Raw genomic sequence first — 16,721 nt, forward strand, 5'->3', positions numbered from 1 at the left:
ACAAAGGAAAGCTGATAGGGACAAAACTTGCATACACTATGCAGAAATGCCAGCGTGGATGTATACTGAACCATCATTTTGGCCAAGTAGGCAACGAAGATGTTCAGCGTCACAAAGCAAAGTTTTTTAATGAAACCACACGGCCTTTGCACACAATGCAATTGTATGCTCCTAGTCTTGACGCTCAATAAGTTCAATATAACTGTCTGGGCACTCACCGATGAGGAACCCAGCCCGGCTGCCATCGGGAAGCAACACTTCGTGCTGCTGGCTGGCATAAACGATGGCCTCCAGCTGGAGAGCAGAGAGGAGGGCACGGTCGATGACCTCCTCCGGAATAGAAAGGTTGTACCAGACATTGGGCGGCTGCACGCTCGAAAGCGAGCTGGTCTCCACCACGGGGTCAGGGTGCCGCTCACCAATCTTCACTGCAACAAAGGCAAAGAAAAGTAAGGAGAGGAAGCAACCAGCACTGGTCTCACCCACTGCTACAGCAATGTCTTTTTGTAATAGCGATAATCTCAGCCCAGTTATGCTAGGCCAGTCACGTCTCTGTAAACGTTAGTCAAACTTGCCTCTCTACCCCCCAGAAACAGGCCAGTAAGAAGTCAGCGAGGATCAACATTTAACGATCACCATAAATTGTACTCGTTTCAGTGATTTGTCATCAAGTATATACAAAAAAAAGTTCTAACTAGGAAAACAGGAAATGTATGACAAAGACAGGCAGAGACAAAGACCGAAAGGTTCTAACCCAGATAGAATTGCAGGTTCAGCAAACACTACTTTTGAAACCAGGCATCACTCAACATACAACAAATGCATAAGGATTGTTGCCTAGCATTGACTAAGAAGAAAAAAGTGAACCAAAAAGAGTGAAGTGACTTACGTTTTGATGGTGTGTACTCTGCATATGTTTCAGCCAATCCCAGTTCTTCTTCTTCCTCAGCATCCTCCCCTGTGTGCTGGGCCTGCAAAGCACGAAGCTATATACTCCGCTCCCTATATACGATATTTGCACGTTATATAGCCACCCGCTCCTTCCCTCGTGTGTGCTGTGCAGTCCAAAGAACATTAGAAAGTTTGTTTCTCATACCAGCTCGAGAGTCTGGTGGTGAAAATTTTGAGTACCAAGAAGAAAAAAAATTGTTATAGTTGTACCTTGGTATCAAATGTAAAGAGAGATGCACTCCGTAACCGATTAACTATATAACCCTCCCTATATACAATATTTACACATTATTTAGCCACCCTCTCCTTAGCTCGTGTGTGCTGCGCAGCCCAAAGTGCAGGAGAAAGTTTGCTTCTCCTACCAGCTCGCGAGTCTGGTGGTGAAAATATTGAGTATCGAGAAAAAAAAAATTGTTATAGCTGTACCTTGGTTTCGAGTGTAATGTGAGATGCACTCTGAAACCGATTAACTAAGGAGAAGAAAAAACTCGCGATGCATTCGTGTAGGTACGGTACACGAAGAGATCGCTCCCAACTAAAGGTTGGGAGCCATTCACGATGCCACAATGCCCAATCTTCAGACCTGCCCTGCCAAGCCTCCCAGAGGCTCAATTCCTGTCTGAAATGCAAGGTGCATGCAAACCCTACATGAACACCATGAACAGTTGGCCTGGAAGTAAACCTTTAGTGCTGCAACCCACAATCGTTGCTTATTAAAATGTCATACACACAATGAACCAATAGTCCTGCAAGCCATTTTCAGTTAGTGGCACAAATGACACACACACCGGTACAGTTAAACCTCAATCTAACGAACTTCAAGGCTAGGAGCATGCCAGCAATCAGCCACCCCCCCACCCGAAACACATCAGCAAGTCCCCCATGCAAAGTATGAAATGGGAGGTCAAAGCAGAGGCCCTCTAGAACAAAGCATGCTCACAAACACACACCTGGGTGGGCATGCCAGTGGGCCCCATGGCATACTTCATGTCAAAGGGTGGCCTTTGGAAAATGGGGTATGGAGGTGCAGCCCCGTTGCCGGCCTTGAACCCAAAGGGGGGCACCATGTAGTAGGGGGCATTGCCAGGCCCCTTGGTGTCCATGCCGTGTGCTGACCCACCACCCCCTGGTGGGAACTTGCTGCTGGAGCCCCCGTGGTGGTAGGGCATCTGCTGAGCCATGTGGTGTGCCATCTGCTGGGCCATGTGCTGCGCCATCTGCTGTATCATGTGTGGTGGCAGGTAGTTCATGAGGTGCGGAGGAATCTGCTGCAATGAGCAATATGCCAAGCAGGCTTCCTCCGACGCCCTCCCTCGCAACAAGCACACTGAGGGCAGCAACAGTCACAAGTCCGTATGTACCGCACGGCTAGAAAAGAGAGAAGCTCATCGGCACCACGACAGCAAGACACCTTCTAAAGAAAGACCATCTTAGACGCAAAGCTCAGAAGAGCGAAAACAAAACTGTACAGCTGGACTGTTTTCCAGAGGCGGGAGAGAAAGAGAGAGAAGACTTTATTGGCACAGAGGAATTCGGGCCTCCCAGGCCCCCTGTGTGGCCCACATGAACCCACCACACTTGGGCACCTCCGACCATTGTCATGCCTGCCGTTGCATGCACATCGGAGGTTTGCAGGCTACACTCCACCATTCAATTCAGGCTCAAGGAGGGATATTTGGATGATCACTTACTTTGCCGGTCCCACCTTGATACAGTCCCCTGTTGGGAGCCTGTTCTAATTAAGTGCTACGAGCCTAACTGCGTCCAAATTTATAAGCATATAAAGCCATAGGCTCACAGTACAATCTTGATGATATGATCCCGGTTGATACGAATTCGTAATATGTAGTGGCCAAAGTGCGTTGTATGCGATGGGCAGAAATTCAGATCACACGAACAACCCCCCCACCCAACTGCTGATGATACGAATGGGCGAACTAGTACAATTGCACATTTAAGCATCAAATATCTGCTACTCGTACATCGCTAACGCCAGGATCACCAGTCACCTCGAACAATATGAACACCAGCAGCAGAAACAAGCAATGCGAAAAAATAATGTGCGCACTGGCAAAGCCAAAAAGGTTAACAAAAAAACAACGTTAACTTTGGTGTGAAACTATTCGCCACTGAAGGCCGATGTGGACGGCTATTAATCTTGACGTGGATAGCTTACTTACTCTTAGTCTCAGCGGTGGACAAGCCTGAAGCAGGGCCCTACCAGCAATTGATAATTTTGGGTTGAGCCTGATGTGGATAGCTGTGTTTCTTGTTGGTTGACAAACTACGTGCATTTAGCTCAGAAGTAATTAGAGCTGACTGAAACTGAGTGATTTACCTTTAGGATGTCATTTCCAGCCATACTGTTTTCAGCCAACCGTGTCAGCCATATTTTTGTTTAAATTTATTGTATCTGTGGTTGATTTCATACTTGACTTGGCTTTTGATGGCTGAAGTGCTGCAACATGGCCAGAAATATTATTCGACGCCTATAATCTACTACACAACAATTTCAAGCACCTTTTATGCACCGTAATGTCCCTTAATTGTACTAATTATTTTTGCACTGATAATTGCTATCATTTGCAAATTACCTTACTTTTTACCGTGTAGTATCGAAAGAAACCGAACAGCATTCGATGCATCGCACGCCATTCAATTTAAATGGCATTGAATATTCCTGTGTGACAGGGGTATAATTTACATGTTCGGAAGAATGAAATCACGAGATCCGAGCACATTCCCTCTGCTGTTTTCTTCTGTCCACACCTTTACATCTCACATGAGAAATTTAGTTCCTCCCACACAGTGAATACGGCACTTTGCAATGTTGCTGCATAATGCATGGTGTTCGTGACAGAGGTTTTATCAGTGTTCAAAGAATAGAACAGAAGTTTGCAGAATTCATTGTGCTGTGAAAGGTATACCATTTAGAAGCTGTTGGCTAGAATTCATATACAGTATAATTGCACCCCCCTCCCCACCGTTTTGGACTACATAATTCAGAAAAGGTGTGCTCATAATTTTTTTTTTTCAATTCCTGTATGGACCGCACCTTCAGAATCCACACCCGAATTCAGAAAAAGAAACAGTGTAGCCCCTTCTAAAGTTCGCATAGTATGTGAACTTGTGCAGTATGTGAAACAGCGCAACGCAAGTACAGCATTCGCAGCCCCCCTAGATGAATCACACACTACGGTATGCTTGACGATAGTCATTTGCTGTCATTCCAACTCTTGAAGCAGGCTGGGCTAAGCACTGTAGTGATTTAAAACTACATAGGAGCAATTTAATTGCAGTTTTTTTCGTGCATCACATGACCTATAAACACTCCCAATGTGTTGCAGCCATGGTTTGGCTGATGGAACTAGAACCAAAACAACATCAAGAAGAAATTCAATTACAAATTATTCAGCAGGCACACGCGAATACCATGAAGTGAACCATGTAGACTAATGTCAAACAAATTTTAAAGACAAGAAATGCAACTAAAATCAGGTAGGTGTCATGGTCCTTTAAATTGTTTTTTTATTTTATTCAGCACTGCTCCACTTCTGCCTCTTCATGTTAACCATTTTCCTCTGATAAAATGATACACACCTTGGACAGAAGAAAACTTTCAGATCTTTGCCTCTGAACATGGGTTCTGAACGACACCCCAGTGAAAGACCCCGAATTTCAACCAGCTAAGGTCCATTAGCGTGACCTGGCACCACACAGCACATGGGCTCGTTTGCACTTCGTGCCCATTGAATATGAGGCTGCTGCGACTACAGGTCAAACCTGTGACCTTGGACTCAGTAGCTGAATAATGCCATAGCCACTCAAGCACGACGGCGGGAAACAGCACAGAGGCACGAGGCGCTACTCACAAATCGGGACAGGTTCATGAGGGGTTCCTGTGCGTGGTTGTTGGCCATGTCCTCCTCCCCAATCCCAGATTCGTCCAGGGCTGCCGACAAGAGGTCTGGGGTCTCCATCCTTCTGACGCTTTTCACACTCCCTGCAAGCTGAATGCACCACGACCTTGCACTCGAAAGCTCAACTCCTTCACCTCACCAATCTGAGGGTGTCATGTAAATAATGTTGGAAAACATAGCTCACTCACATAATTTGTGCTTCCAACTACTAACAGCTGCATAAAGGACAACCTTGGCCAAAACCAAGGCGCATCGCTACTCATACACTTCGTATGCAACTCTGTACACAATAGCCATGTCATACACTACAGGACACATATACACAACTACGGAGCTCCACACTACTTAATTCACAATGTTTAGACACCTCACAAGTGCAATCTACCACAGTTCCTTGCTCAAGAAGCTTTGTGCTTCTCTGCAACACAGCCATTTTGTGATCAATGTTGAAACCCCCTCCAAAAACACTTGAGACACTTTCCACCTAGCACTATAGAAATGACTGTGTTTGCACATGGTATTTGCACCTGGGAAGGTTGTAAGTAACCATGCTCCACAAACTTCGCATGCCACAGATGATAACACAGCAGTTGCTGCAATTGAAAATATGTGCCCATCTTTGAGGCACCAGCACTATAAGCAACTTTACAGGGTTGTTAAATGTAATCACTGAATTGTAACAGCTAGCTTAAAAGAAAATGCAGTTCCGAAATCTGCATAAGAAGTTACATATTTGTGCCAAATTTGCTGACAATTCATGCACAAATTGAGTCTTCTCTGCAAGGCTTGTTTTCCAACCAGAAGGTCTGGTACAGAGACAACACTCACATGGTACCAGGTAGAGAAACCAGTAGAACAGGCTGTGTACACAAGAGAAGGAAACCTGTTCCGCTGGTTTCTCTACCTGGTACCATGCACCAACTGGCCCAAAAAGCTGTCCTTCTAAAATTCCACACTAGCATTCTTCCAGGAACTGAAAAGCAGAGTCTAGGCAGGAAAAGGAGGGAAATGGTCCTTTGTCACAGTGCTGTGGGGAGTGCAGTTGTTCCCCACTCCCTACAGCACAGAAAATTTTTAAAAGGAGGGGGAGGGTTGAAGGGAGGTTGTTATTCAAAAGAAAATTTTTGAAAGTTCAGTTTGAGGTAGTTCTCTACTGGGGGTACAGGAACAAAGGCCCATTTCCTTCTTTCTGCCTAGCCTCTACTGCAGGGCTACAGAAGGTCCACTGGAATCCCCTTTTCTATGCTGTACTATTGTACTCCTTGGAAGGTTCTCTTGGGTATCTTGAAATAAACTGGTGACATTCCTGAGTTTACTCAGAATGGGGAACTTGACTCTTTTGGCTTCCACAAGGAGTGTCTTCTGGGAACTAGACCTATTGCTTGAAAAACAAGCCCTGCTGAGAAGCTGACTTACAGATTTCTGTAAATGGTCCATTGCTGACATAGCAGAATGGAGGAAGGGACCCCCTGGCATTATTTCACCTTATACAAGTCCAAACTATCAATACCAATCTTTTCTTGTATACTTAACACACAAACAGGATGGAAGTGCAATACACAACATAACCTAATGCACTTGTCTTGTCAGTGTTTCTTCAAAAGTGCAAACATGCAAGAATATGAAAAACCAACTGGCCCAGATTGAAATTTATTACCACCCTCCCGAGTACCTCTCCAAATTTTTGGTGTCACCTCTAACCAATATGCATGCTGTCTGTTGCACTAAGCATTTGAAATGCTTAGCTGTAAGATTTCCAGCTAGTTGGCATGGACAGCAGCCACAAGCCTGACACGGTATGATATGCGTGCAGACCAGTTTTTTCGATACTCCAACAGGAGACACCATACTCGCCCCCCCCCCCCCCCCCCCCCCGCCCACTTTCCTGCAAAGCATTCTGGACACACCAATCTTTACCATTGCACTTTACTTGAACATTTCCATTTTATCTGGCATATGGGCAGCCGATGGACATGCTTGCATCCTCTCACTCCCCCTACCAGATGTGCAAGTATATTATGTAAAGGTACGCTAAAGCATACATCTGGCTTAACTCAGGCTGCCAACTCCTTTATTTTGCCTGGCACATAAACAGCCGAGACATTCAAACTTACACGAACCAGAAATGCCACCGAACCCCAGGGTTTGGGCAAACAGGCCCTGAAGTGACAAGATTACAAAAGCAGTAGCTGCCGAACTGCATGCTCGAAAGTTTAATCTTGCGGTGACATGGCTGGCACAAATGTCGGACAAAGAAATCTGTCCATGCTGCATGCTTAACCAGGTTAGAGGAAAAAACAAAAACAGCCGCATGCTGTAGCAGCGCGACCTGCCTTAGGCAAGATTCTCGCAATACATAACACCAACTCCAGCAGGGTTCTGTGCATTACCGCAGTAAACAGAGTGAACGGAAAGTTCCAAAGTAACAGAAAACAATGTGAGCCTCTAATCGGCTGTCTTACTATCAGCAAAACCAGGCCAAAATGTCTGCCTGGGACAAACAGGCCCAAATAGTTCACGGGGGAATTAGCGATCGGTTCACTTGGAAGCAGATGGGACCATTAATTATAACTTGAACAACAATTGGAAACTTCGTCAAACCTTTCCAACTGCTTAAATTTTTCACCTGAAAGTGTTAAGAACCAAATCGCATTTCAGAGTCATTCATTCAAAGCTGCCACCACAATCATAGTCGCAATAGTTGATAAAGGTGCAGCGGCCCTGCGTGACTTCCCTAGATGCGGTTGCGCATCGCAGACAAAACAACGCATTCTCCGCGAAGTAACCCTGCCTTTAACTGATCTCTAATCGTTCATGGGGCTGATAACGTCCTCCGCTGTATTCTTGGCGACTGAAGAGCGGAAGCTGCAAGTCCGCAGTCACTGTTAACCGGCCTAGTGCAACACTGAACGCGACCACGTTTTCCCTGAGGCACAGCTGACAAGAACACGTGCACGGCGACACTACCACGCTACATGCAGCCCCACGCGCTTGCACATTTTTTGGACAACAATCAGACGCCGGTTTCAAAACAAAGCCTTCACATCGGCACGCCGGAAGAGTTTACATTTTTTTTTCTTTCGCGCGCATGATGATGAGCAGGCCTTCGCAAAGCAATACATCGGCCAGCCGTTAACGCTGACCATGTAACGACAGTAACAGAAATGGACAGCTAACTCGCGCAGCAAAATATACAGCGCAGGCAATACCACACGAGAGCGAACTAATCGAAGACTGCAGGAAAAAAAAAAAAGCAGCGAAAGTAACTTGGCGCTGCGATGAAAGCGAAATTTCGGCTGGCCTTTCGCTGCCAGTGCACCGGACTTGCTGCGATGCATATTGTTATCCGCCGCGCCTCATTGTAAAAGCAACAAACCAAATTACTCCGAAAGAAAGAAATGTTGCACGAAATAAATAAAAAATCTTGGCGCTAAGGCTGCAATAAAAAAAGTGCACCCGGGGTGTCGCCAACAATGACAAGTCGCAATGCTAGGCAGGCGAAAGCAGTTCCCGTCAATCGCTTGGGTGTGCGCTAGCGACAGAGCTTGTTTTAAGGACATAGGCAGCATTTATATAATTTATTACGGCTTAAATGCCGAGCGGTGACTAGGCCTAACCAATACTGCAAGAATCGGCATCGGTGATCGGCACAAACCGCGCACAGTACAGGTCAGAGAAGCGCGATGCGTAGTCCTCCTACCTCAGCGTTTCGTGGTAACCAGGTTGCCGGCGGCGGATTGTCACTCAAGTCGAGTACAACGCGAGAACAAGCAGCATTTTATTTTTACAGCTGCGGACCCACACAGCCGAACCACTACAAGCTGCCCGGAAAGACTCGCAGCACCGCGCAGCAGCAGCCTTTCATTCTGCGCCTTGGACAAGCGCTAGTTTCGCATAAAGCTCAGTACTGCGACGGTGACACCTGGCGGGCAATGTTAAGAAAGTGTCACCTTTTCTCTCGGTTAGTAAAAAAATTTACTTCAAGTTATCTGATCATAAAAAAAACCTTTTAAAAGCGCATTTAAGGAACAGTTGTTAGCTATGCCGAATTATTACGCGAAAATAAGAATAAAAGTGCTAGGTCAGTTATTGTTCACTAGCGCCAACTCCTAGGCATTTCGCAATACGTTGTTGAGGAAGCCGGGTTTCTGAGCCCAGCGGGAAAGCCGTTCGGCGAATTTGTTGTTATTGTGCTGTTGTGGGCATTTTCAAAAGGACATATGGTTTTTGCGTCGGATCGTTTTGTGCAGCAGCTGTGACGCCGCCGCGTTAGCTTTATGGCTCGTGGAAGCGCTAGCCAATGAATGGCTTTGTGTCGCCGTCTTCTAGCGCTACAGTCCGGTGCGGGCAACGAGACCACCACCGCCGCCACCTCCTAAGGCGTGAACTGGGGCGATGGTAAAAGGTCGGTGAACACAACAAAAAAACACTCGTTTGCACGGCTGCCAAGGATTATTTTTCCAGTGATTTTGCAGCATCCATTCGTATACGTTTGTTCAGTTGCGTCCGCACGTGTTGTCAGGAGCGCAAATTCAAAATGGCTTTTCTCCGTTAGCGGTGGGCAAAAGTTGGCGGGATTTTTTGTTGTTGTTGGGGGCTTGGTTGGCAACGCATCCTGCGGCCCTTACGTTCGCACTGCAGCTTAGGGAGCAGATTATGGCGCTGCCTACAGTGTATTTTGACTAATTTTTCGCCTACTTACTATTAATTCGTTCATGAATTCCACTTGGAGGCTTTACTTCATTTGCAACGGTCGTTGCTGGTAATGGTGACCCGCGCCTTTGGTCACATCGGCAGGAGTACGTTCGCGTTTGTCTTGACCAATAATTGTTGCTTCCGGTGGCTCTGTAAGTTTCTTCCACAACAGAAACTTGTGCACTGGCTTGAGATGTGTCTCGGTTTCTTCGAGCATTAGGTGGCCGGACATTCCTCAGCGCCCCGGTTTAAATAAACGGTAATGCCTGCGTAAGGCCAGGGCTACGAAAAAGTTACTCGGTAGTTGGCGTAATGCCAAGGTGCCAACGAAACTACTACATCCCACTTGCGATTGGTGGGTCGAAAGAGAAAGTTTTAGGACCCACTAGTGTATTTTGTAGCTTTTTCTCCCTCTTTAGTGCTTCGCTGATTCTCTTATGATGTAATCGCAACCTGTGAGCAGATTCCTGTTGTATTTATGCACCATTGATGCTTTGAATACTTCGAAAAGAAGAGCGAGAGATGACACACACTCACAGAAAACAGCGACAAAAGGGCGATGTCAGTGTTTTCACATGTGCTCTACCTTGTGTCACTTTCTGGCACGTTTGTTGTGGACTACAAATTATCCCAAACTTAAGGTTTAATTGGTGTTCAACACTTGAAGTGTTTGCCTACATAGGCAAAGTCAATGATCTTCAGAGCCCTGAAAACATTAGCCCTATCCGGAGACCTAGTTCACAAATGTGCTGTGCCCCAAAAGAAAACCAGTGTGGCACATCATTTTACATCACCTTGAATGTGCTCTATCTAGCTGCACATCAGTGTTTACTAGCGTACATCTGCACTTGAACAATAAAGGTGTGCATTCTTACTTACTGCAATGCTTAAATAACATTGTGTCAGGGTGTTAGTGTTGAAAGTAAATAAAGAGAATGTATTCGCAGCAGTCGGTGCGAGTTAGTTGCCAACAATCGCATGCCAGGGCTTGTAGTGACTCAGGGTGCAAGCCTTGTAGCTGCTTCCTCTCCATTTCTGCAGGACGAAAGAAACGAACTGTGGCCACAACACGCACCAAGACAAACGGGCCTCCTTCGTCTCCACTTAGTGATGCCAGCAATGTGTGGACAGAGAGCCAGGGCAAGGCATCTTCAGCTGGCTCCACCAGAACTACGCCTCCAGTCACAAGAAGCTCTCGGATAGACGACTATTTCCCTACTCTCAGTGCTGGAATGGCAACTGCTGAGGAGGTAGCCAATGAGCACAGCTATTCACGGCGGCGCCCGGTCAAGAGGGTGCCATGTCCACTGCCACAGCTTGTTGAACCCGAGGTTCAAATCCCGTGCCCCGACGCAGCGGCACTTCCTGCTGGCCTCAGCCTCACGGCTACTCAGCCACCATCCCCACCGTGCACAGACACGCAAACTGCTGCCACCAAGCCCAGTGGCCGATCAAATAAAAGTGCAAAGAGTGCTTCCAGAGCCACACACACTTCTGTCACAAAGGCCACTGCTAAATCTTCTGCACCAGCTGCGCAGCAAGATGCCCCAAAGTCAATGAAGAGGTACTTCACAGCGGGCTTCGGCAGCCCCAGTCATACTTCTTTTTAAGCTGTCTTGACATAGTAGTTAGCAGCCCTACCTTGTGCTTACGATGTGCAAAGCGCTGTATACAGTCTCTTGCATGCTGCGAGAAAATGCACTTGTAAAGCAGTGGCCGGCCCTTGCACAGTTAATGAAGTGTCAGGAGCGTGTAATGATATTGCAGCACTCATAGTTTGACCCTGAAGTGCCATGAATCATTATTCTTAACTGTGCAGGGATTTTTGATTTGAAAGGGAACAACCATTTTCAGAAATTTTTCGGTTATTTTATGTTAATGATTATTGAAAACTAGCTAGAAAACAGGGAAAAGTGTGCTTGTCACGCATAACTGTGGAGTAATCTAGATTTTAATGCTTAACATTTGCTCTCTTTTATATTGGAGGGAGCTGTGCTTTCAGAATCCATATTTATCTGACGTGCGTTATAGTGAGCTTCACTCTTGGCAAGTTTCCTGTTTTTGAAGCCTTTCTGAAAGAATGAAACAAGCATGTTCATGTGATAAAAGTTGCAAAAGCTAGGAACTATTTGTTTTTAGAAAACGCTCTCATTATAATGGCATGTTGTTTAGCCTAACCACATGCGGCTGCTAAAAATGTGCTTATTGGAGGATGCCATTTTTCGCTCATCTTGCGTCCTTGCATACTGTCTTCAAGCTTCAGCACCTGAACAAAACATTAACTTGCCATCATCTTCCATCCTTAGTCGTCATTTTGTCAGCAGTATTCCAGAATGTTTTTCTTGCAGGAAAGTGGATGTACAGTGCCACTCCTTGACGGAGTACTTTCCCATCAGAAGAAGTGCACGCAAGACAAAGACTACACTTGCTGTAAGAGCCCGATTCTGCATCAAAATATAGTGTAGAAAGTGCTCAAGACATGGACACCATTTTTGACTCCTTTTTTTCTTTTTCCATTGCAGAAGGAGAAGCAGAAGCACGTAGAAGATGCCATCTTGAATGGCATTGAAGACGGCTTCAAGGTAATGAATGCGCAAGCATTGTTGCTGGTTAAAGCACTTTCATCCATAACATGCTGATTTGTGCAGCTTGAGCTGTGCTCCTGCCTTGCGTAGGCACGGTTAGAGAAAGTTGGGACCCAAAGTTACACAACAGTGGTTCATGTTTTGATAAAGCTATCCTAGTTCAAGACAAAAGCAGCTGACAGGACGCTGGTAGGGTACAGTAGTGCCCAGTGGATCCTTTAAGCATTTTCTGTCTTTTGTGGCATTACAGGCTCTTTTTGACAAAAGGCACCTTTCCCAGACTAAACAGTTTGTTGAGTAACATACCAATGAGTAGCTCCCTGCTACTAGTTGAGCCCTAGCCCTTCACTTTGTGGCTGTCTTTGTTGGTATTATTCCCCCGTCACTAAGGTATTTAGCTCATGTCCGCATCACATTTTTGTGTACATGCTTCATTTCTCTCATAACAGTGCTAATGTACTGTAAGAGCCAGCTTTCTTGGCACTGCATTTGTCTGAGCACTAGAGCATGGCAACCTGAGCTCACAAGAGGTGTGTGGCACAGTGAAGTTATGTACCCAGTTGTTCATCGAAAGCAGGAGAATTATGGGAAAGAAAAAATAATGTAGTGGCCAGAGTTGTAAATTTTCGATGTTGTGACGCCTCCTTTATTGAATTGCTTGCCTTGTTTTCTGTCCCTTGCGAAGATCATTGAATTTGCCGACAAGGGCCGGGGAGTGACGTCGACTCGGCCACTGAAGAGCGGGGACTTTGTGCTCGAGTATGCTGGCGAACTCATTGACATGCAAGAGGCCAAGCTGCGTGAAGAGATCTACGCAGCTGACACATCTGTCGGGTGCTATATGTACTACTTCACTTGCAGGAACAAACAGTATTGGTGAGCAGGTTGCTTGTTTCATACACTCCCACTGAAGCTGTTGGCAGCACTGCATGCATTTGTCACTAAAAAGGGTCCACTGAATGAAAGAAAACTGATGTACGCACAGATGGCAGCATATTATCTGTTGCAGTGGCTCCCAGTGGTGGCAGCCACATTTCTATAGAGGTGATATTGAAAATTGCTTGATGTGTTGGGTAATGTTGGTGCAAGTTAAAGAGCTCCATATGGTCTAAATAAATTCAGAGACCTCCACTATGGTGCCCCTTGGAGCCTATATGCAGCTTCAAGAGATCGAATCCCATATAGCGTGCCCTGCAGTTTAGTTAGTTTTATCGTGTTGTAGAATTGCACTAGTGATAGCGATACACAAGTTACCTCAATGTTCAACTGCATAATCCTCCATTTTCTGTTCTATTCAGCATAAGAAATCTCACCTGCTGTCACTGCAGCTTACTTGGAAATAGCCATTGGCAGCTACATCTTTCTGCCGCTCATTTGCACAGTACACTTGTGGCGCAGTACGCCTGTGTTCTTATGGTCCCATGTGGTTTTGGATCTGCCTCACCAGTATTTTCCTGTTGCTAAGTACGGCTGCAGCAGCCATGACGGAACCTCACCCACAGGTCTACAGCAGCAGTGGGAGGGTGGTGCGGATGCAAAACGGCGTGCACCTCTGTGCAGTGTGGATGCCACCAAGGAGACTGGCCGGCTTGGGCGGCTGGTGAACCACAGCAAGCGGGGCAACCTCAGGACACAGATGTGCATCATCAAGGGTGTCCCCCACCTGGTGCTGGTAGCACAGCGCAACATTGAGCCCGGGGAGGAGCTGCTGTACGACTACGGAGACCGGAGCAAGGCATCACTCCAGTTCCACCCCTGGCTGGCACTTTAGGCCACTCCGGCATCACAACTGTTTCCACTGGGCACAGTGACGTGGAGCTGATGCTCTTGTGCTCCGTTGCAGTCCTTCAACCCAAATGGCTGCCTGGAACTGCCTTTAGCTGGCTCATTTCAATTATACCTAGGGTTGTTTCAACTAGCCTGTTTTATACTGCTCTGCAGAATGTGCTGGTTTCTGAAAAGAACTGCAGTTTTAGACAGCAATCTTGGGTGTGGTCGTCTTGTTGCACAGTGTAAAGTTATGCAAGGGCAGACAGTGTAAAACTGCTTGTCAGAACTTGGATGCTGGAAGATGGCACAGTTAGTGGCTACAAGTGTGAAGTGCTGTGGTCGCATGGCAGAGAAAGAGCCAGCTTGGTTTATTCAGCGAGCACCATTCATTGCAGAAATGCCAGACGTGCTAAGTGGCTATTGTGGCATAGGTTACTATAATATGCCCTTGTCCAAAGTTTGTTTTCAACATAACCATGCACGGTAAATTCAGAAAAGCTGCTCAGTCCGTGGCCAGTAGCATCATCCAAAGCCAAGCCAAGCTAATTAGGAAACTTTTTGAGGTCCCATTTGCCGCATTAGAAATAAACGACACCACTCGCCACGTTTCTGGATGGCTGTATGTTGAATCGTGTACTTCCCCTGGGAAAGAGGCAAGAGGGAGTGCCTGGTTGGAGGAGATGGTGCTGCCTAAACAAAGAGCATTTGCTATGCTGGACATTGGAAGCTTTCAAATATACAATACTGAGAATTCTAGTGTAAGTAGTGTGCATAGACATTAAGTGCACCTACTGTTCGACAGTATTCTTTTTTTTTTTTTTTCTGCAAGTTGGTGACATTGGTTGCCTTTCGGGTCCTTGTACTTTTTTTTTTGCTGCAAACACCGAGGGCACTTCACCTTTCTAGGATGCAACGCCAGTCATTTGCCATAGGCACTATTGTGGTGCCTCACAAAGGCAGAGAACAGTGGTGAATTGCAAACAAGTACATACTGGGATTAAGTTCAAGCACCACGTGCGCGTACACTACCTTTTGCCTTCGTCCTCTGGGGCTGCTTGCAGTCAGCTGGGTTGCTAGAGGTCCTCAGCTTGCAGCAGCCATTTGCTATGTACCAGCATCCTTTCTGATGCAGTTTTATGCAAGGTTGGGAGCAGAAGCTAACCAGTCAAAGTTGGTTGCACGAGCGGTCACACTTTGTCCTCCTTGCGCTCATTGCACTGTCCGAGAGCAAACTCGTTCCCATTCTCAAAGAGGAGCTCTATGGATGTACAGCACGCAGCAGCCTTTGCTGGCCTCAAAGTGCTTTGAAAGATCACACAACTCCTATGAGTAGCGACATCTAAGCTGCGACACGAATAGTTTTAATATGTCTGTCCGTAAGCTCTATACCAACAGTGATGTCCAATATGTAAAAGAGCCTCTAATGCTATGCCTGCACAAAACATGAGCCAAAAACAATAATTTGTAATACTTTCGCTACACATCACTGGTTGCTACTGCATTTTCTTCATGTTGCATAAGAGCAAGGCTATGGATGTTTTGTCAACTGCCTGAATTTAACTACAGGTATTGCTTCAACGTGGGCAAGACTTATGCCTTTGCATTCTGGCTTCACGTGGGTCCAAACACAATTCTTGTTACTTGTTCCCACAGCCACCCGAGCTTCATATTTAAACAGCAAGGAGAGCCATGTTTTCTTGTGGGCAGGGCAGTGTTTAGAAACGAGTGTCTCAGAGTTACACACAGAACACATTCAGTGTGTGTAAAATATGGGCCTACATTAGTGTTCAATGCTGCCTGCTAGAAACACAGGCAACGCAGATGTTCCTGGACTTTGGCAAAAGCACATACTATTAAATGATCATAAGAACCTGCAATTCAAGGTTACAACTGGCTAACAGTGCCAGTGAGTTGGTTCTGTTGGTCAGGCCACGTGCATTTGGTTGTCTAGCACTGGAGTAACTGACATATGCTCTCTGTGGTGTTGCAATGAGTCTGCAATGTTAGAGAGCGCTCTCACACTGCCACCTGGGAGTTTACACATAGCTCTTTGGTTCAAATGTTACTACTAGAATCCTTTACACCAAACAGACCAGTCGTTACTGCCTTGATGCACAGTAAAGGCTGGCACCTATGTGGTATGACTTTAGCTATGAGTATGCACCTGTTTTTATGTTGTACTCCCCAACTCTTTTTTTTGTTTGTTTCATAGTTTACACATCTACATTTGTAATCCAGCAAGGCATTTTCAGCAACTTTTATATTGATGGACGTGCATATTTATTTTAGTTTTGTTGTGTAGAACATGTAAAATGTATTTGTGCATGCCTAATAATCTGACAGTCTAAAATAGAGGTTTAGCCTGGAGACTGAATAATAAACTCGGCAGAATGCAGGTATACATGGCAGCATGTAACATATGCCTGCATGGCTGATTAACAGGAGCCGCGCCTTCTTGCGCTACATGTGAATATTTCATGTACAGCTCATCTTGTTTACCTATGCACTTGGTTGCTCTGCAGCGAAAGCATACATACCACTGCTCACGAGCTATGATCAAGTGAATGGCCTTTGACAACTACCCATACGGCACGACGCGGGTGTTTACAAAGCACTGTTTGCCACACATGCTTGTTTACCACTATGTGTTATACGGCATTTATCCTCATTTTATTGAGTTGCAAAGAGACAACCTGCTTGTCCTGCATTGTTTTTGTATTGCATTAGATAAGTTATTTTACTTCATTGTTCTTTGTCATCTTCACCGTGGTACTGCACAATAAATATTTGAATCTGTACT

At 45.9% G+C, this 16,721-nt stretch overlaps 3 protein-coding genes across 5 annotated transcripts in view; 1 reads left to right on the forward strand and 2 right to left on the reverse strand.

Moving 5' to 3' along the window:
- Positions 1 to 8,774, reverse strand: part of LOC144121350 (protein strawberry notch homolog 1-like) — a 55,298-nt gene extending 46,524 nt beyond the window's left edge. The window contains exons 1-5 of one of the 3 annotated variants that reach the window (XM_077654535.1): positions 8,572 to 8,774; positions 4,824 to 4,961; positions 1,902 to 2,219; positions 890 to 971; positions 219 to 428 (exon numbers count right to left, since the gene is read on the reverse strand). In XM_077654535.1, the coding sequence (XP_077510661.1) occupies positions 219 to 428; positions 890 to 971; positions 1,902 to 2,219; positions 4,824 to 4,931 (718 nt within the window). In that variant the 5' untranslated portion in view covers positions 4,932 to 4,961; positions 8,572 to 8,774. The remainder of the gene's footprint in view (positions 1 to 218; positions 429 to 889; positions 972 to 1,901; positions 2,220 to 4,823; positions 4,962 to 8,571) is intronic. The other 2 variants (XM_077654537.1, XM_077654536.1) reach the window with 2 other exon arrangements.
- A 232-nt stretch (positions 8,775 to 9,006) lies between these two features.
- Positions 9,007 to 16,719, forward strand: Set8 (SET domain containing 8). The gene is made up of 6 exons (XM_077654541.1): positions 9,007 to 9,276; positions 10,608 to 11,130; positions 11,915 to 11,996; positions 12,089 to 12,148; positions 12,837 to 13,027; positions 13,712 to 16,719. Exons 1-6 carry the CDS (start codon positions 9,267 to 9,269, stop codon positions 13,920 to 13,922), a joined length of 1,077 nt encoding a protein of 358 aa, XP_077510667.1. The 5' UTR covers positions 9,007 to 9,266; the 3' UTR covers positions 13,923 to 16,719.
- Mybbp1A (MYB binding protein 1a) overlaps positions 14,249 to 16,721 on the reverse strand; it is a 60,521-nt gene continuing 58,048 nt past the window's right edge. The window contains exon 32 of the mRNA XM_077654540.1: positions 14,249 to 14,563. The gene's annotated coding sequence lies outside the window, so the exon portion shown is untranslated. The remainder of the gene's footprint in view (positions 14,564 to 16,721) is intronic.

This window comes from Amblyomma americanum, chromosome 2, assembly GCF_052857255.1.
Source record: "Amblyomma americanum isolate KBUSLIRL-KWMA chromosome 2, ASM5285725v1, whole genome shotgun sequence".
Taxonomy (NCBI): Eukaryota; Metazoa; Arthropoda; class Arachnida; order Ixodida; family Ixodidae; genus Amblyomma; species Amblyomma americanum.